At 49.3% G+C, this 27,366-nt stretch overlaps 7 protein-coding genes across 7 annotated transcripts; 3 read left to right on the top strand and 4 right to left on the bottom strand.

Annotated features, from left to right (window-relative positions):
* Positions 1-289: 289 nt before the first annotated feature.
* On the bottom strand, positions 290-9,230 carry BGZ61DRAFT_594197 (uncharacterized protein). The gene is made up of 17 exons (XM_046256831.1): positions 8,463-9,230; positions 8,073-8,381; positions 7,794-8,013; positions 7,601-7,724; positions 6,891-7,541; positions 5,727-6,832; positions 5,376-5,676; positions 4,040-5,325; positions 3,885-3,981; positions 3,801-3,826; positions 2,830-3,750; positions 2,571-2,771; positions 2,433-2,510; positions 1,979-2,379; positions 1,748-1,919; positions 1,393-1,695; positions 290-1,331 (listed from the first exon to the last, which is right to left on the bottom strand). The coding sequence occupies exons 1-17, from the start codon at positions 8,984-8,986 to the stop codon at positions 444-446; spliced, it is 7,608 nt and encodes a 2,535-aa protein (XP_046095391.1). The 5' UTR covers positions 8,987-9,230; the 3' UTR covers positions 290-443.
* A 1,636-nt stretch (positions 9,231-10,866) lies between these two features.
* BGZ61DRAFT_499992 (uncharacterized protein) lies at positions 10,867-12,953 on the top strand (the record flags this gene model as incomplete). The annotated part of the gene is made up of 9 exons (XM_046251489.1): positions 10,867-10,947; positions 11,091-11,171; positions 11,207-11,410; positions 11,830-11,955; positions 12,002-12,133; positions 12,312-12,348; positions 12,378-12,572; positions 12,734-12,804; positions 12,867-12,953. 9 exons carry the CDS (start codon positions 10,867-10,869, stop codon positions 12,951-12,953), a joined length of 1,014 nt encoding a protein of 337 aa, XP_046095390.1.
* Positions 12,954-13,429: 476 nt separating this feature from the next.
* On the top strand, positions 13,430-13,969 carry BGZ61DRAFT_486208 (uncharacterized protein; the record flags this gene model as incomplete). Its single annotated transcript, XM_046249828.1, has 1 exon — positions 13,430-13,969. One exon carries the CDS (start codon positions 13,430-13,432, stop codon positions 13,967-13,969), a length of 540 nt encoding a protein of 179 aa, XP_046095389.1.
* Positions 13,970-14,344: 375 nt separating this feature from the next.
* Positions 14,345-15,596, bottom strand: BGZ61DRAFT_523728 (uncharacterized protein). The gene is made up of 3 exons (XM_046252600.1): positions 15,256-15,596; positions 14,978-15,205; positions 14,345-14,921 (listed from the first exon to the last, which is right to left on the bottom strand). The coding sequence occupies exons 1-3, from the start codon at positions 15,390-15,392 to the stop codon at positions 14,426-14,428; spliced, it is 861 nt and encodes a 286-aa protein (XP_046095388.1). The 5' UTR covers positions 15,393-15,596; the 3' UTR covers positions 14,345-14,425.
* Positions 15,597-16,012: 416 nt separating this feature from the next.
* Positions 16,013-16,606, bottom strand: BGZ61DRAFT_465822 (uncharacterized protein). The gene has a single exon (XM_046247625.1). The coding sequence runs from the start codon at positions 16,468-16,470 to the stop codon at positions 16,171-16,173; it is 300 nt and encodes a 99-aa protein (XP_046095387.1). The 5' UTR covers positions 16,471-16,606; the 3' UTR covers positions 16,013-16,170.
* Positions 16,607-21,186: 4,580 nt separating this feature from the next.
* Positions 21,187-22,444, bottom strand: BGZ61DRAFT_486205 (uncharacterized protein; the record flags this gene model as incomplete). Its single annotated transcript, XM_046249827.1, has 2 exons — positions 21,187-21,618; positions 22,058-22,444. 2 exons carry the CDS (start codon positions 22,442-22,444, stop codon positions 21,187-21,189), a joined length of 819 nt encoding a protein of 272 aa, XP_046095386.1.
* Positions 22,445-23,557: 1,113 nt separating this feature from the next.
* Positions 23,558-26,742, top strand: BGZ61DRAFT_371066 (uncharacterized protein; the record flags this gene model as incomplete). The annotated part of the gene is made up of 3 exons (XM_046242065.1): positions 23,558-23,841; positions 23,890-24,187; positions 24,247-26,742. The coding sequence occupies 3 exons, from the start codon at positions 23,558-23,560 to the stop codon at positions 26,740-26,742; spliced, it is 3,078 nt and encodes a 1,025-aa protein (XP_046095385.1).
* Positions 26,743-27,366: the final 624 nt, after the last annotated feature.

The following is a 27,366-nucleotide window of genomic DNA, read 5'->3' as shown; positions in this document are numbered from 1 at the left end:
TCTGGTTCTTTTGCCAGGGAGTTTTTGATAATTGGGATGATATCAAGAAGAGTTTGGAGTCTCTGAACTAGACCCTTGAATGGGCCTGAATGGTATGTTTTTGGTGTTACATTGCTTCTTTTGGGCCCGTAAGCTGTGAGGAACTCGAGCGCAAACCTTAGATGAGGATATTGAGGGTCGTCCTCCTGCTCTCCTCTGAGACATGTTACTCTTGCAGAATTTTTCCACAAAAAGGGCCTTAGAATAGATGAATAAAGGTGCGCTACGGTTATCGGAAGGGATAATGATCTCCAGAAAGCAAAGAGTGTATGCAGTTGATGTGTCTCTCAAATATCCTAACAAAGCTATACCTGAACGCAGAAAATGTGAACTATCAAAAAAAGAAAAAGGAAATCCATGATCTGTAGTAAATTTCAACACCCTGGAGGAGAGATCACAATCCCTCATACAATCATTCGAGAAACCCTAGCTGCCAGATCCTGGATACTATATGGGTTCGTCAAATCATTGATGGGTAAATCAATCTGGAATGCGTATCTGGCCCAAGATCTAACCTCAATGGCAATGAGCGAATCCATGCCATACTGGACTGCTGATCTCGTAGGTTGGATCTCGCCAACCTTCATTGACAGTACCTGTGCCAGCTTGGCAACAAGAGCAGAACAAACGACGGGCTGCAAAGCCGCCTCTTTGCCCTCAGGCACATCAGCCAGCCGCCCCAGAGTGTTTCGGAAGGCCTTGACGGCTGTTTGGACTGCACTCTCTCCGCTATCAGAATCGGCATCAATTGCCGCATTGTCAGCAGTCCTGGATCGCAGCAAACCAAACTTTGCGTCCTTGGCCCAAGATTGCCATTCTGCCGTAGCTTTGTCAATCATGCCAAAGCTGAGGACGATTTGACTTTGTGAAAAGTCATCGTAAGAAGAGTCTTTGGTTATGTATGGATTCTTGGGCGAACCCGTTGCAATAGCCCCCTCGACCACGCGTAGAACATCTCTCACTGTAATGGGCCTGAGTCCACGGGATGACAAAGAAGCCTGGATCTCCGGACGCTCGCTGATGTTTCCGACGTCCTCCACATATCCGAGGTCAACAGACGAGGCTGGAAGCCCGAGACTTTGACGGTATCTGGCAAAGGTGTCGAGGAAAGTGCTGCTTGCCGAGTAATTCGACTGACCCTCATTACCCAAGACTCCGCAACCCGAACTGAGCATGACAAAGAAGTCGAGGTTGTGATTGAGAAGGCACGTATGGAGATTCAGCGAGCCATTGACTTTTGGACCAAATACCACATCGAAGTCTTCCAAAGTGATATCCTCAAAAAATCGGTCCTAGATAAAAGGATTAGATGGGTATACGCATAAAAATCATCAAGTTTTGGAGTAGACTCACGCTAAGTCTCAAGGCTGAGTGAATAACTCCACCGACAGGAGTCTCGATGGCAGCAACGAGGCGTTCGACAGCTGCAAAGTCGCCCACATCGCAAACTTCAACTCTGGCATTGCATCCATATGATGATAATTGTTGTAAAAGATCACCAGACTCCGAGGCCCTCGAAACCGAGCTGGTGGCCAGAATGAGGTTCCGAGCGCCATAGCTGGCCATCCACACCGCAATTGCGCGTCCTAAGCCACCAAGACCGCCTGTGATGATGTATGTCTTGTGTTGATTGAAACGAGAAGTCTTCGGTCGTATCTAGATGATGGTTAAATGCAATCCTGTCGCGAAAGGTATTGAGAGCACATGCCTTGATCAATTGCTCATCATCGACATCTGTAAGTGATACGACTTGTTTATGCTGATTACCTTCTAACAGTGTCGAGAAGGCTGACTGTAGGGAGTGAAGCCCAGTCACCGAAACCGACATGTCAACATCGATTTCTCGCCTCTCAACCATGCCAATCAGTTGATCTAGCAATCTAATGCAATCCAAACGTCAGCTATCAGAGAATAGACACGAAAAGGTTCAACCACTTACTTTCCCAGGTCTTGACTGCTCTCATGATATGCATCCGTCAGATCAATGGAAGCAAACATGATGTTCTTGTTAGGTCGAAAATGGAATTCATCGCCATGAGTTTCACCCAACCCGATCTCGATATATGTTCCACCGTTCGCTACCAAATGAGAAAACTCTGCATTCTGGCCGGACCGAGTGTTCAACACGAGCTTATACGCTTGACAATTAGTGGCACGGGAAACGTTGGAACGGCTGGCGCTTGGCGGGATAACAAATATCTTGGAGGAAGAGATTCCGTGTTTGGTGAGAAGAGACTTGTTTCTGTCACTGATGGTGGCGTAAACATCTAGCTTCAGTGCCGTTGCCGTTTTGATCAGAGCGATGCCTTGACTTGACGTGGCGTTGATGACGAGGATTTTCTGATGCCATGTTAATACCCCTCCAACTCTCTGGGTGAATATGGTACACATACCTGGCCTGTCGAGACTCTGGCAGCCGTAGTCAGCGCGTACAACGCAGTGACGAAACTTGCAGGGATCGCCGCCGCATCCTAGACCCTAGTTAGCCGTACGCTCTCACTTTTTCATATCAATTCCAGAGCTCTTCTTACCTCTAATGAAAGCCAGTCAGGTATCTTCCTACAGCAATCTGAAGGTGCCAGGTAATGTGTTGTAAAAGTCCCTTGACCAATGACCGCAACGCGATCTCCTGGGCTGAATGATGTGACATTAGCAGCGCACCTCGCGACGATGCCAGAACACTCGCGGCCAAATTCCGTCGCCGGAAGAGATCCTTGGGCGATGCGTCCGTCCTGATTCAAGGTTAGAGACGACGGTTCGCCATCGATGGAGGAAATTAATTGTACTTACCCGTTCGTCGAGTCCGACGGCTCTGACCTCAACAAGAACATGCCCATCCGGCAAGGCCAAGTATTCGTCATCTTGCGCCATGGTCAGACTATCCAAGATTCCTGGTTGTCCCACAACCAAGTGATGTCGAGCCTGAACTACCTGCGTCGCAGGTGCCTCCATCTTTCGAGCAGGACCAAAGGCGTTTTCTAGGCGGGAATCATTCACAAGTCTGCATGTCCAGAGCTGCCCGTCCTTTTCTGCCACTTCGTAGTCCAATTTGGAGATTGGATCGTCATGCGAGTAATGGATCCGTTCCATGACGTGGTAGATGATGTTGGCTGTTGCATCGCCCTCGCTACTCAAGTCCAGTGTGTAAAGCTCGAGTTGGCTGTTTTCACTTCGGAGGGTTCGTGCAAAACCTGTTACAAGCCCTCCTGTCGTATTCTGCGGATCCAGATATACCTTGCGGGTAACCCAGATGCACTTGATAGGTTTAGTTAGCCATGACCTCAATGCCTCTAACTGCTCTGGTCGAAGAGAGGCAAGAAGGCTTCCTTCAGCCTCGTCCACAAGGATGAGCCAGCCTCCAGACCATTGCCGTGAAGAAAGCTCTTCAAGATTACTGGACGTTGCAGAAATGCCACGTTTGCCGAGGTATCGCTCAATGTGGTCCCGCGTTGATAAATCGCTGCCAATTCCAGCGATATGCACTTCCTGCCCAGAAAGTGGCTCGGGTAGAGTATAGTCAGCCGGTTTTGCTCTCGCCATCATCACGATAGTGCTTGAGAGTTGATCAGTATCGCTCTTGTCGTGTCTGGCTTCGATCTCGGAAACGCTGTCAAAATCCTCAGCGAGCTCTTCACGCCATTCGTCCATAGTAAGGCCAGGTCCAGACCGGCCAGGTGATCGAGGGCGTAGCCACCAGCCAGTCAAGGGTCCCTACAAAAGAATTAGTTATGAAGCCCAAATGATGATGTGTTAGATCATACCCAAAGGAAATTGGCTGAAGTAAGGTCTGCAAGTTCAAATGTTAGCTAATCTTGCAAATCACATAAACGGAGCATGTTACTTACCCTCTGACAGCTCACCCACCAAGAGGTATCCATCGTCACGTAATAAGGATCGAACATTCTTCATTGCGAACTTCAAGTCGGCAGTTGCGTGCAGAACCTAACGTAGAATGGTCAATAATTGATAGCACCTGCCGTCGCGTATATCTGGGACCTACGTTGGCTGCAACCACAAGATCGTACTTCTCAGTAAAGCCTTGCTCAGAAACATCCTTTTCGATGTCGAGAGTCTTGAACTCGATCCGGTCCCATTCGGCAAACTTCTTCTTGGCCTTGTCGAAGAAACCAGCCGAAATGTCTGTAAAAGTGAAGGATTGGTAAGCATTTGGCCCTCCAGCCCTGGAGAAGCCGCGCAGCAACTCAGTTGTCGCACCACCAGTTCCAGCTCCAATCTCCAAGATTTTCATATTGGGATTCTTGTGTGCCAGGAGCTCGGCAGCAGAAAGGAGTTTCTGGTTCATGCTCGTTGTGAAGATGCTCTCTTGATAGAACCTGTACAACAAATTGTCCTCTAGCCAAACTGCTAGTGCTTCTACTTCTCCTCGGAAAATTCTTCCCATGTTGATGGCTAGTTGAGATACGATGGACGCATCGACAGTCTGAGAAATTCCGGAGTTTGAGACGACGTTTGAGATGGCACCTTGTACTGTCGCAAATCCATTCTTTAGCTGGTGACGCGCTGATAGCCTTTCTTTATGCAGATCAGCTTGGTCAAGCAGCCACGAACGGTACATTTGCAAGTGAGGGGCCAAGTCTTTGCCGTTTTCGAGACCATTCTCGACGATGAGCGGTATTAGCTCCTTGACCAAGTTCTCGAGGTTGATAAGCTTCTTTTCTGCTGGATGACTTTCGATCTGGAAGGAATTGAGCATGGGATCATTGTTTGAGATGTCGCCGATGTCAGGTCTCCAGATTAGCCTCAGCCAGGGGAGAGTAGTTTGGTCATCACTCGTGGCTCTGTCCATCTGCAGACCTTCCACGACAAAGAAGGGTTTCGATAACGCATCATAACACTCAACAGTCCCTTCTATCCGGCTAAAACCCACGGGCGATGTATTGGTAGTGCAAGACGCGATCTCCGTGTTCTCAGCGGGCATGCGGATCGATATTCTCTTCATTCGGGATGGCAGCAGCAATGTATCGATCTCTTGGAAGTGGCCGGAGCGATTGGCTAATGCAGGTGTTTGCAGAGCCGCATCCATCATTGCTGGATGCAAGAGATACCGCTGGCCGCGAATGGGAGATGGGGCAACCGACGTCATGTCGATTTTGGCAGAACAAGCCGAGAGGCTTGGGCGAACCCGAACTTCAGAAAGAAGCTGGAACTTGGGACCATAGCCATAGCCAACTCTTTCTAGAGTTTTGTAATAGCTCTTCAATGGTACCTTGAGGGGCATATGATGCCAAGAGGTTCTGCGCAGAAAAGCACCATCGTCTTTGCCCGCTAGAAATCGTCAGCTTAGACCACCAGTTGTTTTGTCACCCATCACTCACTTTCCAGGACTGCAGCTTTGCCATGACAATGGCGGACATCAACGTCGCCTCTCAGTGAGGAAATGGTAAAATCATACCATGTCTCGTCGGAGCTGGCATTGTCGTTTTCCGGGACCAGTGTGAGAAAGAGATCGATCGGTGTTTCGTCGGGAAGAATAATAGAATTTGAAAAGACAAAATCTTCAAATTCGAATGAATGATTTGCCCAATCAATCTCTTTGGTCTCTTCTTGTACTTGCATCATAGCCTCCACCACCATCGCTATGCCGGTAGTGAAGGAAAATGTCACAATGCCATTGACCTGTCTTGAGTCAGCCTTGTCTTAAAATAGATATATTCTCTTTCTCGTACCTGATGATCAACGAGCCAAGGCGCATCTTCTATCGACACCTTGTTCCTCCATGTAGGAGCTGATGGATTCACTCCTCGGCAACGGGATCCTAGAATCTCATGCCGTGGTGCTTTGCGGAAACGCCATTCCAGGCTGTTTCGTGGCTCGGTCCACGGTGTCGAGGAATAGTCCCAAGCATAAGGGGGAAGCCTGTCTTGAAGCTCATTGGGGAGACGTCCGGACTTGCCAGCGACCACAGAGCTGGCCTTGTTGACTTGTTCCAAATCCAACTGCTTTCCATTGAGGACCAAGTCTCCGGCAAGGCTCATCAGCTGTTGGCTTGAGTCTGCATTTCGAAGCATAGTAGAAAAATAGGGGAGTTGGGGCGAATCAGCCAGAGACTTCAGAATCTCAGATGTAGGACGAGAAAGCAATGAGTGAGGCCCAAGCTCGACGCACAAATCAAACTTGCGGTCTGCTTGAGTCACGGCCAATGTCACTGCATCAGTATAAAGAACTGGGGATACGAGGTTTGCCCCCCAGTAGTCGGCATCAACCTCAGTCCCATTCAGCTCGAGACCGGAAACAGATGAGAACATAGGAACCCGTCCAGCCTTCGGATGCAGAACACCCTGGAGGTGACCGATATACTCATCCACCACACTCTTCATGGCACGGGTATGGTAGGCTCGAGTTACAGCCACGGCTCTGGATACAATGCCATGGCTGCTAAGCTCGGCGGCCACCTTCTGAACTCCCTCAACCGAGCCTGCGAGAGTCAGATTCTGGGGACCATTGAAGCACGCAATTTGCACATCGTTTCGCTCCAATGCATCCTGCAACTCTTTCGCCTGTGGTGCACTTCGAACGGCCAACATGGCACCTGATGGGGCGTTCTCGCAGGCTATTCCTCGATAGTAAGCGACCGTGATGGCTTCCTTGGCAGTAAGAGCACCACAAGCGTACGCCGCGGCCGTCTCTCCACCTGAATGGCCGACGACCCCATCTGGAAGGACGCCCCAACTAGAAAGAACATCCACCAGTGCGATTTGAACCGCCATGGAAAGAGGATGGGCGAGTGCCGGTGAATCAATCTTCTCTTGGGAGAGCTCAGCAGTTAGCTTGTCTATAAAGAAGTCAGTAACCAACAAGCAGCAACTTAGAATTGTCGCGTCTGGACGCACCTATCAGGGACCAGGCCGACGTATTCGATGGCTGAAGTTCTCTAACGACCTGCTCAAGATTGTACAAGGTGTTGCGCGCCACAGGGAATGCCTCGAGGAGGCGTTTACCCATCTGGGACCACATGGCTCCTTGACCTGTGAATGTAAATAAAATTCGAGGTGCATCACCACTGGACGGCGTTGAATTCGATTTCAGGGCGTTGTTCTCCAACTGCTGGATGAGATCGTCAACTGTCTGGGCAACAGCGTACGACTTCCATGGCCGGACATGGATCTGGCTTCGAGCATTCAGCGCTGTGACAAGGGGATCCGTTAAGCTGTGGCATTCATCGTGACTTTTCAGAAACTCTAGGAGGTTGAGTGTGTTTGTGTCTTGAGAGTTGCGGGAGGCGCCAGATGTGAACAGAAGGAAGAACGGTTTGTTGGCTTGTTCCCCTGCCTCATGATGGCCATTAACACCATTGGTGCCATTGACGCCATTGGCGCCATTCACGGACCCGTTAGTCAGTTTAGGCGGCTCGTAGAACTCAACGACGGCATGCGCAGTAGATCCACCGATACCAAGGGAGTTGACGCTTGCTCGGCGTATGGACTTGGAAGGCCAAGGGTGGGGGCTGGTCGGAACACGAACTCTCCATCCTTCGAAGTCGACTAGGCAAATCATAGTTAGTTGGATCCAAAATAAGTGTAGGGACTGGAAAACACTGTACTTTTGGGGTTAGGTGTCTTGTAATTGGTGTTGGGAGGAATTTCTCCCTTTTCCAAGGCCAAAACTACTTTGATGAGACTGCTCAAACCACTCGCCGCTTCCGAGTGTCCCACATTCGGTTTTGTCTGTTCGCTTGTTAGTCTATGTTTTTCTCACTGGAATAAAGAAAAGGCAATGTTGCAAATGAAACTTACAGAACCAACCCAAAGTGCGTCTTGGGATTTGTGACTGGCAGCAAAAACTGAACCTACGGCTCCCAACTCTATACAATCGCCCACGGGCGTACCTGTTCCATGACACTCAAAGTATCCCGTCTCACTGAAGTCGTTGATTCCTGCTTGGGCATAAGCCTGCAAGATGGTATCTCTTTGAGCTCGCCCGGAAGGTTCCGTAATTGCTGGAGTAGCACCAGAACTGAACTTGTTAGTGAACCCGAACTGTGTCAACCTTGCTTGGAGAAGAAGTAGACGTACCTATTAGATGAGGTGCCCCTGATGACGGCTCGAATATTATCCCCATCTCTGATCGCATCGCTTAGTCTTTTTACATAGACGGCGTTGGTTCCTTCGCCACGTCCGTATCCATTGGCGCTGGCGTCAAATGTCTTACACTGGCCGTCTGCAGCTATAGCGCCAAGACGCGTCAAAGACAGTGCATAATCTGGACTCAGAAAAAGATTAGATGCACCAACCACAGCACCGTCACACTCCCCAGCTTGCAGTGCTTGGCAGGCAAGATGCAGAGCAACCAGGGCACCGGAACAGGCTGTGTCGATCGTCACACTGCATGTAAAGTGTCAGCATCGTAATCAATTCCACGTGTCGGTCCACCATTGAAAGACAGATTAATTAGTCATAACACACCTGGGACCACCAAGATCAAGCGCATGACTAATGCGGTTTGCAAGCATGGTTCGTGTTGTTCCAATGGCGATAAAGGTTGGAAGATATTCAGGGTCCTGCATCAACATGTCATGATAATCGGCCACAAACATGGCACAATAGCAGCCAATCTTGGAGTTGGAGATCTTTTCCATGGAAATATTGGCTGACTCAATGCACTCGTAGACAACTTCGAGCAATTGTTTTTGCTGTGGATCCATGGCTGTAGCCGTGTCTTTGCTTATACCGAAGAACTTGTGATCGAACTGCTTGATGTCCCTCTTGACGAAGTGAGCACCTTCAAACGCCTGAGCTCCCTTCTGATTAGGGTCCATGGTTAGAAAATTCTCGGCATTAAATCGATCTTTCGGTATCGCCGTGGCCGACGAACGTCCTGCTCGAACATGGTCCCACAGGTCTAGTGGTTTGTCGATGCCGCCCGGGAGACGACAAGCCATGCTCACAATGGCAATTGGCTCCCGCCATTGTGAAATACGGGAAGTCATTGCATAGACCAGGAGTGAAACAAAGAAGGTATTCTCAGAGATTCATTCCAGAGAGCTGTACAACTCCAGGAAAAGTAAACGAGAAAGCGTGGATCGTGGGTCACACCATAAATATGGGCAAACATAAGCACCACATACAAGTACGGTCCGACTGGTAGAACACGTCCGGTAGTTAGCGCATGAACTGCATCAGCGCATGCAGGATAAAGTTAGCCTATTACCATAGATGCACTGCCAATTATCGTCAGTTGTTATCAGTAAGCGCCAACGGGTAACGCGGGATTGAGGAAGGATGAGCGGGCGCTTTCGCATTCTTGGACGGCGCCGAGATGTGGATACCATTGACGTGGCACGACAGCTTTCAGCAAAGCTGGCTAGAGTATGCAGGTAGTGCAGGTAGGGTTACTTTGCCGTGGGGCCGTTCCGTCGTTACTACTGGAAATACGGGGACGATGCTACGACCTGATGAACTGGTGATGATGATGACAGGTAGGCTAGCTATATGACAGACGGTGAGTTGCAGGGGATATGACCTCTGTCCCATATTCCTGGTATCCCAGGCGTAAAACGGGACAAGTCGGAACAAGGGTCCAACCAAGGGTCCACCAACAGTTACCAACAATTACGAGCTAAAATGCGACATGGGAACCCCGCCTGTTGGTGACGGCTCACCTAGGAGGACTCAGGCTCGGCGCAGGTTAAAGCAGCGGCTGCTCAGGATGGTGGGCGAGAAAGGAAAAAGCGTGCGTCGACACGCCGACTCTGACTGCCACTCCGCCTTCAAAGCGGTGTGCTCGCTGGGAGGGTTGGGCCACTCCATCCACCCCTTCAAAGAGACAGCACGTGTCCGAGGATGCCGGCGACGCTGCGTCGTTGCGGAGCCATCCTAGACTCATTGGAGCAGGAGGTTACTGCGCTAATCCGCTGCGGACTAGAAGCGGGATCACGCTCCTCATCTGGAGGTTAAGATGAATGGGTAACCAAGCGCTCGCGATTTCTGGAATAGGTGCATTTTAATTGCGAAATAGCAAACGGAATTGGATTCGAGGCTAACTCAGTTTGTCAGAACCATCTTCTGGATATATTTTGTGACTATTTTGGTAGTAGCAACCAGTCCTAACCATTTATCGACTGATGTGGTGAGCTTGAAAGTCAATGGCCGAATGCTACCGCGCGAGCCGGCTGCTAGTCCGCGGTACATATCCCATAGCGTCCCAAAGTACCAGGATGACTACCTACTGAAGGACTTGAGCGCCTAAACCCAAAAGGAAACGACCGCCGGGGGGTTATGCAACACTGCCACCTATCGCCCACCGAAGTAGTCAGTGATTGACGTGAATCCTACGGAGTAGTAGGCCGAAATGGATAAGTCGGGTTCTGGAAAACGCGCGTCCGCGATTACGCAAAAATGGCACGTAACGCCAGGATGTAGACAGTCTGATCGACTAGTTCATATTACCTATGTGCGCTCATCTCGCGGCGATGTATGCACACTCTGTATTAATAGAACTTAAAATGGGAATATTATAGTTGTATATTATCAGATAATCAGACCGGGGTGACGAGAAAACAGAGGTTTCAATCTCAGTTGAAGCTACTTTGCGCAAACTACAATTGAAATCGCTTCTTCTGTGACCCAAGTGCTCACCGTAATAATTTACTTTCAGTCACGGAAGGTACAAACTATTAAATTAGAAATATATATGTTGCGACGTATATGTTACTATATATAAGTGTCTAGTTCCGCTATACCCTTTTCACCTCAATACGGGTGTTTTTCAGCTCGGTTCAAAACAGAGCTAAAGGGCGGAAGGCTGCCTGTATATAAGACCTCAACAAATCTTGCGAGCCGGGTTAATAGAGGTCTTAGCGACAATCATATGTCTGAAAATGCCCAAGCTCTTGGCGGGACCAACCTGAGCTGTGTCCCCTCAAGATTCGAAGATTCTCTAAACGGTACAGTAATTAAGCTTGGTTGTCCTGCGGGGAGTTAGTTTCGTGGAAGATATCCCCAGCCCGCGCCCTAGTCGGTATAGCCCTACAGATTAAATCTGTATATAGATTGTTTAGCTAGAACAGCCAAAAGAACACCTACATACTAAAGCGCGAACACTTAGAAGAAAGCGCTTCCCAATATGGGCTTCTAGCCGGCGACATCTCAGCAAATGGAGAACCCAACGAATCTGTTCGGCTGTTTTACAACATCGAGGCTCCTTCTAGCGTTTTATATGCAGAAGTCAGGGCTCTGGTAAAAGCCATACGTTAGCAATACTGCTGGAGAATTTTCTTGTGCAGTTTGTGGCAAATGTACTGACTAGACCATTAGCAGGTCTGGTATTTCACTATGACTCCGTCGTATCGGACGCAAGTGGTCTCCCATGTGAAGCAGCGTACCTGTCCTCCAATAAGAATGTGAATGTCAGGGTACTCTGTCACATATATCGGGATATCGGATTCCGGATGTATCATGCTATTGAAGCTTTCTTCCTTCATCATAGGCGTCCATCGCCACCTGCCTCATCATCGGCCTCGTCACCGATCTCATGATAGTCCTAGCTTTTCCTTGATTTTATCAATAGCTAGCTGAAGCCAAAGACTCCGGACCATCCGGAGCCTCTCGGCCGTCCGAGGTCATCCGAGGTCATCTTCATCTATAAGACTGACCTAGCAGACCTCTATTAGATAGGAAGAATAGCAAGAGCTTCTCACACATATGATCCTATCCATCTGCCAGATGCAACATACTCTATCCTCCAACTAACACGGCGACTATTAAGGTACTCCTCGACTATTATGTTCTCGGATTAAAGAATATCGCTAATATCCTCCAAGAAGATCTATAGCTGTGTCCCAACGTCTCCATCCAAGAGCTTCGCTTTTGTCAGGACAGCTTTAACACAAAGCGAATGCTAAATTCGATAGTAGCAAGCCCATGCCAAACTGGTCGAATGCTATTATACCTTCACACAGTGATACGCATCCTGCGAGAATTATGAATCAAGCAACAACAACAAGGGGGGTGGGGGGTTCAACTATCAAGAATTCAAGAACGCCATAGAAGCTGAACCTCTAACCAAGGAGCAATCCGTTCCTCTTCAGCAGCGACTTGAAACTTTGGGGAGCTTTATGATGAGGCAAGACACAAATGTGGGAGGACCTGCAAATACAAAGGGGGAAAATAAGTGGGCATCCCATTCAGTCGCGGCTCATAGAAGTATTGATTGGAAACCTCTCGTAGGTTGACCCACACTCTTGTTTGGCCACAGACTAATCGTCTATCATCCAGAGCGGCCAGCTGACTGTTATCGATCTATCTTGTCCATAGATAACTGCCGAACAGGCCTGCTCTCTATTTGACATATGTCTCAGTCTCTTCCTGGAACAAACAAAGACCTGGGACGAGTCGTTGCACTTGATGAATCACACAAGTATATGACCGAAACTGATGAAGATCAAGTATTCACGGAATTACTTTTATCTGCGATTCGCTTACAACGCCACAATGGCACGCGCATCATAATATCCACACAAGAGCCTACAATATCCCCTGGTCTATTGGACCTCTGCTCCATCACGATCGTTCATCGTTTCACATCCCCGGATTAACTTCAGTTCTCCGTCGTCATCTGGCCGGTCCTTCTGAAATTGGTGGATGTAAAGAACCAGTAGCTAATGGTGGAGAGTTGTAAACGTCTGGTTAAAGCTTGTAGGTTTTGTCAGCTCCGAAGCGATATCGGACAATACCAGGACCTGAGCTTTTCTCGAATATTGCGCAACTCCGAACAGGTGAGTCATTTCTGTTCGCTCCAAGCGGCATGGTGGATGCTATCCAAGGAGCCATTCAAAGATTTCAGCGGCGGTGGACTAGAGTGGTTGGCAGCCGGTATTCCTCGGCGACGGCACCATGAAAGTGCGAATTCGTAATTGTATTACTGTTGATGGAGGAAAGAGCATTATAGCTCGATGAACAGGTGCAATAGAGCAACACTATTGCCCTCCTACTCAAGCAAAATATATTGACACCTTTACCAGCGGTGGGGAGGGTGTAAAACAGTCTGAAGGGTTTGCCGAAGCCTCCCATCCCGGAGAGCCACGAATATTTCCCGGGTGGCTTTCATCACTGTGGACTCTCCAAGAGACCATCATGTGACCTGATATTTACTTGCTCGACAGGCACTGGGAGCCCCTGAAAGTGGGACGAGGGTACCAATCAGCCTTGTGGGATTGGTAGCCCTGACTGGAGATGACATACAGGCCTCTTCCAGGAGACTTGATGACGATGAGTTTGTTCTTTTGCTTGACCTGCCTCGTCCAAGAGCAGTTCGCGAGCTCGACGCCTGCCTGACTCGTTCTGATATCTTGGAGCTGACTAGGGCCACTCGTCTCACTGCAATGGTTCTGGGGCGCAACCGGGCATGCACAAGCTCGAGAGCTCAAGCCATCATGTCCGTTACCGACGCAACTGACTGGCACATGGGTCGCTCTGTGGCCCAGTTCATAAGCAACCAAGCCGAAGGGAACCTCGTGCTGGACTTGTATCCACAACAATTTGTCAAAGAGATGCGCAGAAAGACAGGAGCCACTTTCTTCATGTGCAAACACGAGATTCCAACTTTGATATATGGGCAAGACCCCAAGAACAAGATGTCCTCAGTCTCCGTTGCTCTAAAAGGGACGATGCTTCCATTTATGCCCAACTTGGCAGGAAAGAGCAACGCCTTCAATACCAGCACAGGTTGCAACGGGGATAGTGATCATCCATCAGTGAGCACATGGCGCATACAGCTTGATGGCAGTGTTGTGCTTTCAGAGGTATGCAGGATTGCATCAAGCCCTAAAAGGGGCCATTCGATGGGCATTCTCGACGGCTATTCGGTTACCATCCATGGAAATGACCCACGCGACCAGCAAGGACTGTTGGTTGCCAGGATGCCTGTTACAGAGATTCAGGATTGGCTCGACAAGTTTCCTGGCGAGGCCTAGCTGTTTGCACCATGCGCTCGAATTACATGCTGCAGGGCATTATTCTTCATCGCTGGGAGAGAGAGAGCGACGTTTTCGTAAAGGCTGGAGTGTTTAAGTCCTGGCCAAAGATCGGGTCAGAGCCATTTAAAGTCCCGAGTCCGACTACAGTCAATTGGATCGTTGTGTAATTAGCTGGAGCTACAGTTTTAAAGACGAGGTGCTTTAGTAAAGGCTGAATTTGGAGAATTAAGCATCTACTTGTAGCGCTTTCTGTCTAGGAACGTAGTCGATCACGTTGAACCACTGGAGGATCTTGGCAAAGTTGGAGTTGGTGGACGCGATGTTGCATGCCATGCTAAAATGTTAGATGAAAACAGAATAATTATCTTAATCGTCCTGGATAAAATGTATTCAAGGGACACTTGAGAACGGACAATGCATTAACCCTAAGCTACTGCTTGACGAATCAACATCTCAAGCTCCAATCTGCAAAGTACTAGGCTGATCAGTCAGAAGAGTGCTCGTCTTCTTGGTTAGGTCTTCCAGTTGAGACTCTGCACTTCTTTCAGTATTTCCGGTTCTAAAGGTCTTGGCCGTCGACCGCCGCTGAATAAACTGCTCCGATGTGGCCACACCTTGTCCAATGACTTGAGCAAGTTTGGCCCGCGCTTCGAGAAGCGCAGGTTCAGCCGCTTCGTGTTGACCGTGCTCGTCCAAGATCTGCTTCTGAAACTTGGCTACCTGGATCATATGATCGCCAATAGCAGTGCGCTGGGCGTCTGCAAGAGTAGCAGAACTGGTCAGCACCACGCGGTAAGCATTGTCATCGACCATTGTAGCAGCCGAGCGAACGATGCATGTCCCTATGACCGCTTTGCTGAAGTTGGTGATTCCGCTTGAGGCAAAACGATAGCAGAAGAAGTATGCGTCAAGTCGATTGAGCCCACCAAGCTCATCGAAGGTGACCTCACTGAAGGTGTGTCAGTACGACTGCTCGCACACGGATTCTTAACGGTGGTGCCTTACTAGATCCTTTCGGTCTGGGCTGAACCAGAAGCAGATCCAAATAGCTTGTTCAGAAGAGTCCCAGCCAAGTCACCGAGACCCTCCATGACTTTTCCGTCGGCAAGCTTCCCAATCAGGTCCTTAGCAAATTTGCCGATATCCGAGCTCTTGCCGGTGAAGACATCAATGGAAGTCCGACGACTGATAATGTAGCTTATCTTCAACAACTTGTGGTCGTTGCCATTGGCTCTGTGGTCGTGTTAGAAAATGAACAAAATAGATTTCACTGGCTTTCTTACTCAACCTCGTTAAGGAAGTTCTCGAGCTTCTCTTGAGCCCACTGGGAAGCAACTTCAATAGCCTCCTCCTCCTTCTCGAGGGCATTGCGATCAGCCGTCTCTGCGACATTCCTGGCAGCCTGTATCATGTCAGACATGGTGATTGATTGCAAAGGTGAGCAGACAAATTCTTGAGAAGTATGGTATGGGTGATAGAGATGAATTGACTGATAGAGAGAGAACGAAGAGGAGTCTTGACGCAGATCGATGGCAAGTCTTATACGGGGTTTCGTGACTTGACCTTCCGAGTTCTGCCCACATTACCCTGGATACATTTCTAGGTTCCGAACTTTGGAGTCTAGTTCACGCTCCGTCAATAGTCATGAGATTTTTATTCAGCTCGCCAAGGACAACATTTTCGCTTATGTGTTCCACTTGAGGTTAGACGAACGAATATTTCGTTAGCGTGGCCTAGGCAAGGGTTGATGGGCGAAAGTGGCGGCCTGAAACGCTATTCAGGAGTTTGTCTCAGTTCTATATCACCCGGTTTCGGCTATATCCGGACGAACTATTGACACTAGGACTCATCACATTCTCGAATGCACCAGGGTACTTATGCAAGGATTCAATAGCGCTATTTCCAGCAAGTTGGCGCATGTCGCTTCAAAGTAATCTCGATGTCGATGACACCAATGATTGTGAAGTTCGAGGCTGCGCTCAAGTAGTGTTACTACGGTATGTGATGACTCGGAAAGGACCTCAATAACAGTCCCGCGAAGTTACGTGCCACCTTAGAATCTTCCCAAGGGGATCCAACCTTTCATCTCGACTTGCATTCAATTGTAACCGGAATAATTCGTTTCCTGACAAACTGCACTGCTCATGCTATTCATGCCATACTATCATATTTCAACCCTTGCCAGATACCGGATTCACTTACAAGATGGGATTTTTTGATAGCATCACGAACGCGTTTGACAAGATCGCCGAGGTGGCAGCGTCCTCAGTCCAGCAAATCGCGGACACTGCCGAGCAGATTCGACGCAAGATCCAAGAGGAGGCTAAGAAGGTTGCCGAGGCGGCAGCGCAGGGAGTTATCAACCAGATCAATGGCACCGCAGAAGCCATGTGCCGTGAGCTGGAAGAGATCATTCCCAGCTTCGACGACAAGCTACAGCAGGTTGTAGATGAAATTACAGAACTTGCTTCCTCTGCGGCTGATGACGGCGTGGACATCACAGAGGCAGTCAATGCGGCGATTGAGATTGCGGTTCAGAAAGTCGAGGCTGCCAAGACAGCGGCCATTAATGCCGTAAAGGCATTCATTGAACAAGCACAACAGAAATTATTCAGCCTCCTTAGGTCAATCCTTCCATCAATCCTTGATTCCTGGATTGGATGGCTTGAGGAGAAGGCGGGATTTCTTATCAACAACCTGGTCGGTATAGGTGCAAGACTTGTCGATAATGGCATATCCTTTGTGTTGCAAAAAATCAAAGTCTTGGTTCAGACACTAGTCAAGAGGGTAGGCGAAGTCCTCGGCCCTATTTGGGGATTCATAAAACGAATATGGAAGCTTTTGTTCGGCGAGCCACCAGAGCAGTGCGAGCTTGCCATGCAGTGGATCGAGGAGAGAATGAAACGTACAGAAAGACAGATGCTGTGAGTCTCTCAGACCTAGAATTTTGACGCTTTAAGACTCACGACTCCTCTCTTCACTTGCAGTTACAAACGCTCGGCTACCCCTGTCAGCGCGATGATCCGGCAGAACAAATTCTTCGAACTCCTTCCTCCAGATGAAGATTCATGGAAAACAACCGTACTTGAGTTTTTGACAAGAAAAGGTGGTGCATCGGCATGGCGGTCTTGTTGTGAGCGCATCAAGCCCGTTGTAAACTCGATGAGTCCCAAACCTGGCACCATGATTCAACTGACCTGGGACGACCACTTGACGGACGAACTTGGCGGACAACAGCGCGCCCAGATCAGTATCATGTACTTCAGGTGGAGAACAGAGGGGTTTCGCAAGGTCTCGTCTGGCTTTATTGGTATTCTTGCCATGGTTAGCGCAGTCAATGTATCTGCAGAGCCATACGAGCCTCCGCCTCTCACTGAGATTCATCGTGGAGAGCCTCTCCTGATAGACGCAGCCGCGATGAAGAAGATATACGATGAGCTTGCACCCCACATGAAGCTGTTGTCGGCGAACAATGAACAAGACTCGGGCAGGTTCACTGGGCCTAAGAAAGTCATATCACGACAGCTAAAATTCAGGGACAAAGATGGGATATGGAGACCTGGGAGTACAAGTTGATACTAAATGTTTCAATTCATCGATTAATGAATATGGCTATACACAGTTATCTTCTGCTTCTTAATCTAGCTATTCTTAACAACATTCACGCCATCGATCCTAAAAACTGCTGCGAATCATTCTAAACATGGGCGGCAAATTGCGAGAATGGCGGGAGAGGCCAGGTGCATGGGGAACACAAAAGTCGAGGAAATACAGATTATGAGACCCGCTATGACAAATGACCACCCACCGGCTTGATGTTCCAAATGGACGTATAGTCCTTGCAGATCCCAACCGCCCGTGACTACGCTATGCCCCCAGCCAACAAGGCATTAAACTTTTGAAGGGAGAGAAATCATCCCAATTGAGACAGTGACAAGGCGGGAAAAATGAACGCCTCACAGAATTTTACTTCCCGAGGTTTGTGAGTCCACCTCAGACCACATACACGCCAACATCATACCGCAGCCGGCCAGCTTTGATCGAGTCTTGACGAAACCAAACCCTCTCAGATTGTGGCTACCTGAGCAACACCGCCTGAGCACATACTTGGCAATAACTCCAATACACAGTGGTGGCATAGACTCTAGAATGTACGATTGTGGCTGGTATAGTTGAAGCCGAGACTCTTTGTTACAAGGTTAACTATGGGAAACTACTCCATTTTCATGCTCGAGGCCTGAGACATATGTGTGGGCAGCGTGTCTCTACTATGCTGCATTCCGCAGCTCAGCCCGCCACTATTTGTTCAAGTGACAATTTCGAAGTGGTCCTATTGGCGGTATGAACCCGTTTTATGGGTTACTTTAGACCTAGTGTCGTCAATACGCTGAGACATTAAGCCCAGCTGGCCGTTCTCCAAGGCTATGCCTCGTCTTGGGTGCGTCACAACATGTATCACCTGGCGCCAAGCTATAGGTATAAGCGCCGTGGCTTGCTAGAGCCGGTCACCACGCTATCGATCGTTGAGTGGCTGCGGATGGGCCATGCCGATCCACATCGGAGTAGCGCTGCTTTGCCTCGTGGTATTCCGTGGGTTCGAGGCTGAGGATGAGACATGGGGATTGGAAGCCAGTCAGTCCATGCTTGAACGGCCTTGACTTCACTGTCAGGAGCAATGGAAAGACTTCAGAACCCAGTGACAAGGGCAAGGCTATCGGAGTCCTGAAAAAGGAAAGACTTTGGCTGTCCCTCAGTCTCGATGGAAAGATATCAAGGGAAGCCTCAACGCCGAGGCCGCAAGCATTCCGCCGATATCGCTCACGGTGTGGATTGAGAACGATAGCATCGAGGACGACGAGCGAGAACTAGGTCGTCCCATCCACCCCGGCTCCATGGATGCAGAATCAGACTCTGGATACAGTAGGTGCCATCACTTCTACTACTCTATGCCCCTGGGTGTTCAGCGACTTTGCCAGCACCGATCTTAGCATTTCGCTCGCAAAACTAAACTCCAAGGGGGAGACACAGTGGGGTGTGCCTTGAACTCGGCCAGTTCAGCCAGCCACACGCACTCCATAGAGATTGTTGTCAGTGCCAGTGCCAGTCAATAATTTCCAACACCATACGTGTTTTAGTCAATAAATTATTTGTCTTCCCCAATTTTCCAACAAATACTTTCGACATGCTGTGCGAGGGGAACCCATGCCCCTTGTGGAGGCCACAATCGGCAGGCAATGCCGCTCCTTGGCGTACAGGGGAGCGTAGCACATACAGGGGTTTCTGCAGAAGCATTGCCCTCTAGCACCTCGCTTTGCGGAGCGACCCATTAGCCCGCCCCAAGCTCCAACCAGCTGATCACTTGCAACAAGGATATTCCATCACAGCCGCTGTATCGGCTTCAAGCTGAACCTGGATCCGAACACGGGGTGGGCCGTGGTGGGCCACAAGCAAGACGCTAGTAGAATTCAGCTGCACGCCTCGTTTACCGTTTGCCAAAAGCGGAGGAAGTCTGGTCCCTCCAAGGACTGTATACTGATGATCAGTTACGTCCGGCAGGGGCTCTGCCTGGTGGCTAGCTGAGATCTTTCAACGCGCTGTACAGTTCGTTCCAGTGAAAATGCCAAGCCGCTCTTGTCTCATACTCCCAGCAGACCACTGCCAAACCAACCGGTCTAGACTGGCTACGCTCGGTCAGAGGGAGGAGTCTGGCTGGCATCATTCCGTCAATCGCATGGAATGTGGCGTATTCAGCCTGTATCTGCGACGCCACTGTGGAAATATTTGCCAACACCGTTCAAGTGGACAAAGACAATGTTCCAACTTTAAAATCTCACTCCAGTACCATTCTTGGTTACAGGGCCTAGATGCAAGCCTTGAGGACCAGGAGCAGGACGGCGCCGCTGGGTAGTGGAGGTGTGGCACACACTCAGCATAGTCCAGCGTTCTGGACCGAGTCGTTAGATATGTAGATGGTCTTGGGTTTCATGGAGAGGAGAAGGACAATGAAAAAGGCTTAATGCCGACGACCCAGCAGGAGTATCACTATATAAACCAGGACGTCCCTTCCTAATACTTCTCTATCACAAGGTTTTATTCAGACTATTCACCCAACTCCTACAACAACAACACACCAAAAGAAGCCCTGCTGAAGCCCCTGTGGTATAACCTTTTATATATCTATCGACACTATGCCTTTCCCTCAGCCCGCAAAAGACTACATCAGATTCGACTGGCTGAAAGATTTCACCCTTGACCAAATTACCCAGATCAGAAACGCCGTGGCCGCGTGCAAGTCACAGGGACTGCAGGTAGCACCATGGAACAATCCCGCTAGAGCCGTTGTACTGTAGGTCCTCTTCGGATAACCGCAACATGACACTTTCCGTGAAGATGGTCAGCTGATGAGACTTGATTAGCTCAACCAAGGTCAACACCACTGCTCAGGGTCAGCAAGTGGTTGATGTGAATTACTGGGCCAATATAGACGGGAAGGAGTCGGCGATTCCCATCATGCAGACGGTGACGATCACAGGCTTTTGAGTGCTCGAGGCACAGCCAATATGTGACGCAGAAGTGCGGTTGAAGTTTAGTTCACATCCAAAGACCTATAAATAAAAAATATTACGGTCCTTGTGTCTTATATGCGGTTTGACTACCTATGAATCGGGAGGTTTTCTTATTTTCCTTTCTTTTTGTGGTTTTTGCATGTAAATATAGTCCACACCGCATACCCTTTGCCGCCTCTTCGTTTATATGTCGATATACCTGAGTTGGATTGACTGCTATTTGACGCACCTCTTGGAAACATGTAACATGGCGTGATTGTTTTTTTTTTTGGAGATACCGTCCTCTCCTTCGGCGGTGTCATCGGCGCATTTGACGTTCTCGGGTCCCTCATCAGTTCCTAGATCAGACGCGGCATCGTCATCGTCATCGTCCGGCTTATAATCAGACTCATCATTTCGTGTATCTTCTACCGCTCCGCTTCCACTATCGTCTGATTGAGAGAGTAGATACCTTTTACTCCGGTAGTCTCTGTAATACTGTTACAAGAGCTGTCCTCAACGCGGTCGTTGCTGAGACGTCATTGCTTTACTCGGTGACTCGGTGACGCGGTGACTCGCTGGACTCGCTTGACGCCTGGCTCTCGCTAGAGTCGAACCCAAAGTCGCCCTAGTCTTCTCTTCGGAATCTTCTGCGTCCCTCATCCCGTGCTAGATGGATTCATCTTCCGAAGTCACCTGCCCTAGATTGATGCCCGCGCGCCGAGGTCTCAAAGAGATGTAGAAGGCCATCGGCGCGCTACCTCCGCAGGCCAAGTTAAGCATCTTCTTATGTTCGTTCAGCGACAGATCAAATTCAACTCTTCGATCAACGTTGGCATCAACCCTCGATGAACTGCGGGTTTTCAATGCCGAGAGTCTTGCTTGGTGAGAGATATGGAATATGAAGCTTTGAAGGTGCGCGCACAGGATGAGCATCAAGAGGCCAAGGATTCCGAGAAAGCCCTCGGCTTGTTGGTTGCTAGTGGAGCTGTCCATGATGTATTGGACTGTCGTCTCGTAATCTTTCTCCATGGTGTAGAGAAGAATGATGTGACCCCGCTTGTGGTGAGGCTGATCTTGGCCTTGCGATATAGCAGGATGCTGGCAACGGAATCAAGCCCGTTCCTGATGACCACAATCAAAGCTGACTGCCCATATGGACTCAAAGCATCAAATCAGCACCATCCTCACACAGCTCACTGTCCAATCCGGGTTTCCTAAGAAGGCAGCAACGTGGAGCGGTAGAATGAATTTTTTGCGATGCCATCTTGGACTCCAAAAAAGTCTCTCTCCATCCAGAACTGCCGAGATCCTACGATAAACGTTGAAGTGGAAAAGAGGGCGGCTGTAAAGTTATGGCTCTGCTGATCCTCCACAAGGAAACACATCTCCTTAAAGAAATCTTGATCATCATTTAGGTTCTTCACTTGGCGGTGGTGCGTATATAGATTCTCCGCAGCATGCTCTGAGAGGGGAGAGTTTCCAGTGTGCAGTCGGAAAGACCATTTTGGCCACTTCAGCTGCTCAATGGGCGACACACAGAGGTACAGGGTAGTGGAAATTGTGATTCGCTTTTCGAAGTTGGAAAATTGGTTGGCTCGGACGCGTGCAAAAAGTCCTGGGCGGATTTGTGAACAAAGCGGACGGCACAGTCGAAATTGTTGATGAGCAGCCCGTAGTAGTCGAAAATGATCTCGCTCTCCTGATACAGATGTGTCGCGATATTGCTTGAGGTTGGCGGACAGGCGTCTATCGCGAGGGCATGTCGAAGCTCACGAATCGATATCGGCAGCTGGGCATATTCCAACCATGCTAGAGTGGCCCTGTCACACTGTTTCTTGCTGTCTGAAATGTCCCGAATTCTTTTCATCGTGTTCTCGTATCTCCCCTGGATGGTCACCGGCAAGTTTCGCAACACTTCTTCCATCTTGGCTTCGACTTCAGTGCGTTAAGAGCTTCTATGTGAAGCCGGGCGATAAGAAACCCGGAAGCAAAACAAAACAAAGACGTGTGAGCTCGAGTAAACCTACGACGTTCGATCAACAGCAGAGGCGGCGATAAAGCCACATTTTCCCTAGTTTTCGCTTAAGTAGTGACTTGATCTGATTGTGGTACTTGGTCCAGCCATGGAGGTAGCGCTGGATGAAACTGTTAATATCGTAGGGTAAGGGAGTAATTCACGCACCCGAAGGAGGGATTAGAGGCTCAGCAGTAGTAATAAAACAAACATTAACCATAGGTCAACAGTATCACAGACCAAATATCCGATCTGCAGGTTCAATAATAGACTTAAAAGGGATGAGAGTTTCCGTCCTAAGAAACTGTCAATATATTCTTCCACATCCTCATTTTGCGAACGCTTGTTGCTCCGTACTAAGGTGAGGCATTGCCAATCTGACATATTGGGGCAAGCCATCGCCGTGTGCTGCTTTTGGAACGTCTCGTGTTAGATGATTGCTATCACATTGTGTCTCAACAGTACGTATCGACACGCGAATGGTGACGACAGCGAGAGGTCACTAACCAGCATTCACAATGGAGTCGATATGTCACATTGAACATGGGAAATCTTGCAAGCACTGCCGCGTCGTCGGTTGGGGGCCACTTGGATGTAAAAATCTCCACCGCCGCAACGATTCGTTTACCGTCTCCCTTGTACTTGTCTTTGACTTTATTAGCTCCGCGGAGGGTTACAGTGGCTGAAGAGCAGTCAGCAATGATTCCTATGTGCCAGTATCGTCCCCCCTCCCGGCTAAAACAATTTCGGAGGAGGACCGTTAGCTCTAATATCCCACCAATAACAGGGGACTGGAACGCGCATCATACATTCACATGTTCAATCTAAGTTACGATATCGCGTCATGAATCCGTCAACGGCGCCCTGTGTCTGACATTACAGTGTCTGAAATTACAGCAACTGAAAATGGCCGTGACAAGCTTGGAAAGCAACACGGGCTTGCGTCAGTTCAGCTGAGAAATTACCCACGCGTGCAGAAACCAACATCAATTGCCCAGCTGAAAGCTCTTCATCTTCTTGATCATGTCGGGCTCCAACCAAGAAGAGTCTGCTGGGTCGAAACCCGACGAGGAAAAGATTGCGCAATTGCCACAAACAAACACTCTAGACGCCCTTCATAATCCATACTTTGTCGACGCAACGAAGCCTTCGTCAGCGAGTAAAAGTCTCCCACCATGGCTCGACCATTTCAACGCAAAAGACATAAAGAGGCTATTCAAATCTTCTCTGGCTGTCTGGATCATGGCTGTTCTGATGCTCATTGAACCATGTCTGAGAGCGATAGGTCGAGCAACATTTCTTGGATGGTAGGCTCCTAATGCTCTCTCGATATGGATTGTACTCACTTCATCCAGCATCATCCTTTTTATTGCTCCTCCAGCTGGTATCGTATTTGTTCAGCTGATGGTGGTTATTTCCGTTTTGCTTGGCTGCTCTCTTAGTTGGGCCTGGGGTGTCATCACAATGAAAGCTGCCGTCGCGACGTGGCCGCAAGCTGAGAAGCAGGCTCGATTCGCCACGCTTCAGCAAGAGGCGGCAAATACCACAGATCCGCTGCAATATGCAGAGGTCCAGATTCTCAATGGCTACATGTTGAATACGAACGTGACCATCACCTATTTTTGCATGATGGGACTATTCGTCTACTTCATGGTAAGTTTCATGACCATATCCGTATTGAGTGAATTCATTGAATAAATGAACAATTCCAGGCCCGGCTTCGCGTTGCATTCCCCAAACTCATACTCGTGCAAGTTGTGGCTTCAATTGTTACTGTCGTGTATCTCGATGCCGCACCACTTTTGCCAACCTTCGTTGGAACACTTGCCAAGGTTATCGTCATTCCCTGCTCCGTCGCTGCCGGGATTGGCCTCGTCTGCAATATTTTCGTCTTCCCTACGTCCTCCACATCCGAAGCACTCGATGGCATGCGAGATGTCCTCGCTCTGATGCCCGAATTCTTAGATGCCTCTGTTCTCGGCCTCAAGCATCCAACCCTAGACCTGAGCGAGGCCAAGTTGACCGGACTGCGAACTGGGGTGCTTTCGGCCTACAAGCTCCTAGGTCCTCTTTTCAGAATCCTGCCGATTGATTTGTCTGTCGGAAGATGGGGCTCAGATGACCTATCGACATTAATTGAGCCTTTTCGCCAGCTCACTATTAATTTTGTCGCCCTCACGGAACTCTACAGACAAACCCAAGTGCGAAAGGAAAAGAGCATCGATGCATTGAATCGTGCATTAGCTAGCAATGACGGGAGCAATAGTGACCAGCGGACGGTCGAGCTTGGGCAACAACAGATTGATCGAGAGTTTGATTTCCGCGTTAGGTCGGACTATCCTCTCAGAAACGTTCTGATCAAGGAGAGTATCCAGTCATTGGTGAATCCAGGCGATCACCTGGTTGATGCATGCAAAGAATCTCTCCAAGCTATCAGCGAGGCATTGGCCCAGGCTCATGCCCTTCGAAAGAACCCTGGCCAGTCGGAAATGCAGCAGAGGCACGCTGCTGTGCTCTCCAAACTCCGCGAGCAGCGCGACATCTTCATGGCCTCGACTTCGCGATCCCTTGCTGAGATTTCTCGAAAAAGTTGTGACGACGATGGACTTTCAAGAGGTGGCATTGCCTCATCGTTTGCCGGGCTCATGCTGGGGATTCTTCTCCAGGAGCGGTTGTTCCGGCTGGCAGACGCTATAGACCAAGTTCTCACCAGAATTGTGGAACTAGAGGGGATGAGAACCAGGCTTCGAGTCTGGTTTCCAAGTCGATTGACGGCACTCCTCAGATGGATCGGCCATGAAGACTCTTCGGAGGATGCAGTGACGGCTGCGGACCTCGGCGACCGTCTTAGGCGTACCTCGACCGTCACTTCAGTAAGCCCCAATTTGCAGGCTAAATCTGAGACCTCAGATCCCTATGCGAAATCAGCACGAGCTGAATTGGTTCGTATGCGGGCACCCAACGGCCGTAAGAGAAGCCGGGGAGGCAGAATCGTTCTAGCTATCACGAACTGGTTTGGAAATGAAGAAAGCTTCTTTGCTCTTCGAATGGTTGTGGTCACTCTTGCCCTTTCAGTTCCTGCCGTCGTTAAGTCCACCGCAGGCTTCTTCTACCGCAATAGAGCCCTGTGGGCTGTCATCATGGCTCAGTTGACTTTGGTTCCATATACAGCCGAACTACTCTTTGGAAGTCTTATACGAGTCTTTGGCACCATCATCGGCGGTGTCATTGGGATGGTGGCATGGTATATAGGCGCTGGAAACGGTCCTGGGAGTCCGTACGGCCTTGCCGCTATCTTCGCGCCTGCTATTATCCTAATGATGTGGTGTCGTCTATTTACTTCTCCTGCTATGATGCCTGCGGGAATTATGATGGGTGCGACAGCGTTCCTTGTTGCTGGCTACAGTTGGAGCGATACACAGATCCCGCAATACGGCACTCCCGGCGTGGGCTATGCGGTCTTCTGGCGGCGTGTTGTCACTGTACTTGTCGGTATTGCAGGTGCCCTTGTTGTAAATTTTATACCAAAACCGCCCTCTGCAAATCGCCATTGCCGACACCTGCTCGCCGATACTCTCGTCAGCGTTCGAGATCGATACGCTCTCTTTGCGTCCAGTTGGAAGGATCCTGCTCCTGATCTGCGCCAAGTAGCTGAAGAAGAGGGTTTAGCAGTTGGCGAGACGCTCCTGGCAATCTCAGGATCCATAAAGCTAACGGTATTGGAGTTTTCATCCTCTAATTTCGACACGAGAACGCTAGTCTTGGTTTGTAACCAATGTATGATTCTTAACCAGAATATCACACTGCTGCTGCAATATACGACCCGACTCTCCGAGGGCGAAAGAGCAAGAATCATCCCAGCTACAGGCGCCATGAATGAGAATCTCGTCACCGAGCTAATGGGCGTGCTCTCTATCGTTCAACAGGCGCTCAAGAGCGGCGACCCTCTACCAGCAGTGTTGCCCACGCCATTGTTCACCAAGGCTGTTGCCCATGCGCGAGAACAGGTTGCGGAGGGAATCAGCCGCTCGAGCGACCTCCCGTGCAGCTTCCCGAACAAAGAGAATGTCGACAGCGAAGTAATGAGGAATTTCATTGTTATTTTGAATTCCTTGGTACAATTGCTCGCGGCCTTGGACGAGCTGGTGCTGATTTTAAAACGGGCGGTCGGTGAGACGAGTAGCATTATGATGCTAGAGACTGTGTAATGATGATCCAAACAAAATTGTTAAGGAGATTGCAGACCGTGAAATGACGAAGGATGGACTCGGATAGTATACGATATCACTACCTACTTCTAAACAGAAGCAATGCGGACAATTAATACTTTGAATTATAAATGACTCAAGGCCGCGTTTGAATTGAGCATTTTGTATATGTATCAGACAACGCATTATTCGGGTAGATGTATTGATACCGATGCCTCATTCTGAAAAGGCCGAAAATAAAGTGCTGGTTCTACATGTGGTTATTACTATACAGAACAGCCTCCAGACAGCCTCCAGGTCATACACACTCTCTCTTGGATAAGAGCAATAATACCGCGCGACCCAACGTGTGACATGACCGTGTGGCCTCGAATCAAGGTCACAAAGTATGACGCCTATATTAAGACCTTGATAGGCGATTAGGTCAGATATTCTCCAAATGGTGGAGGAGGTGGGTTGGGCGGAGTAGTGGTGCTCATCAAATCTGTGGAAGACCCGGTTTGCGCCCAACTTCAAGAGCATCTCGTACTCTATGTCGGGGGTGCGCAGATGGCGGCTTTTTTGGGACATGCTGAGCGATCTGGCCAAGCTGTTCCTCGAGAATACCGACCGTATGAGTTACGG

The sequence above is a fragment of the Ilyonectria robusta genome (genome assembly GCF_021365365.1).
Source record: "Ilyonectria robusta strain PMI_751 chromosome Unknown BGZ61scaffold_44, whole genome shotgun sequence".
NCBI lineage: Eukaryota > Fungi > Ascomycota > Sordariomycetes > Hypocreales > Nectriaceae > Ilyonectria > Ilyonectria robusta.
The sequence above is the reverse complement of the archived record's forward strand: the minus strand, read 5'-3'. Positions and strand labels throughout refer to the sequence as shown.

Bases quoted from the DNA above. Each gene is read 5' to 3' on its own strand.
- BGZ61DRAFT_465822 (XM_046247625.1), bottom strand. From the start codon at position 16,470: ATGTCCACGCCGTCATCAGCCGCAGAGGAAGCAAGTTCTGTAATTTCA.
- BGZ61DRAFT_523728 (XM_046252600.1), bottom strand. From the start codon at position 15,392: ATGTCTGACATGATACAGGCTGCCAGGAATGTCGCAGAGACGGCTGAT. The intron at 15,206-15,255 runs GTAAGAAAGCCA...ACACGACCACAG, and splicing joins AACTTCCTTAACGAGGTTGA to AGCCAATGGCAACGACCACA. The intron at 14,922-14,977 runs GTAAGGCACCAC...ACACACCTTCAG, and splicing joins GCCCAGACCGAAAGGATCTA to TGAGGTCACCTTCGATGAGC.
- BGZ61DRAFT_594197 (XM_046256831.1), bottom strand. From the start codon at position 8,986: ATGACTTCCCGTATTTCACAATGGCGGGAGCCAATTGCCATTGTGAGC. The intron at 8,014-8,072 runs GTACGTCTACTT...TAACAAGTTCAG, and splicing joins AGGGGCACCTCATCTAATAG to TTCTGGTGCTACTCCAGCAA. The intron at 7,542-7,600 runs GTACAGTGTTTT...TGATTTGCCTAG, and splicing joins CAAGACACCTAACCCCAAAA to TCGACTTCGAAGGATGGAGA.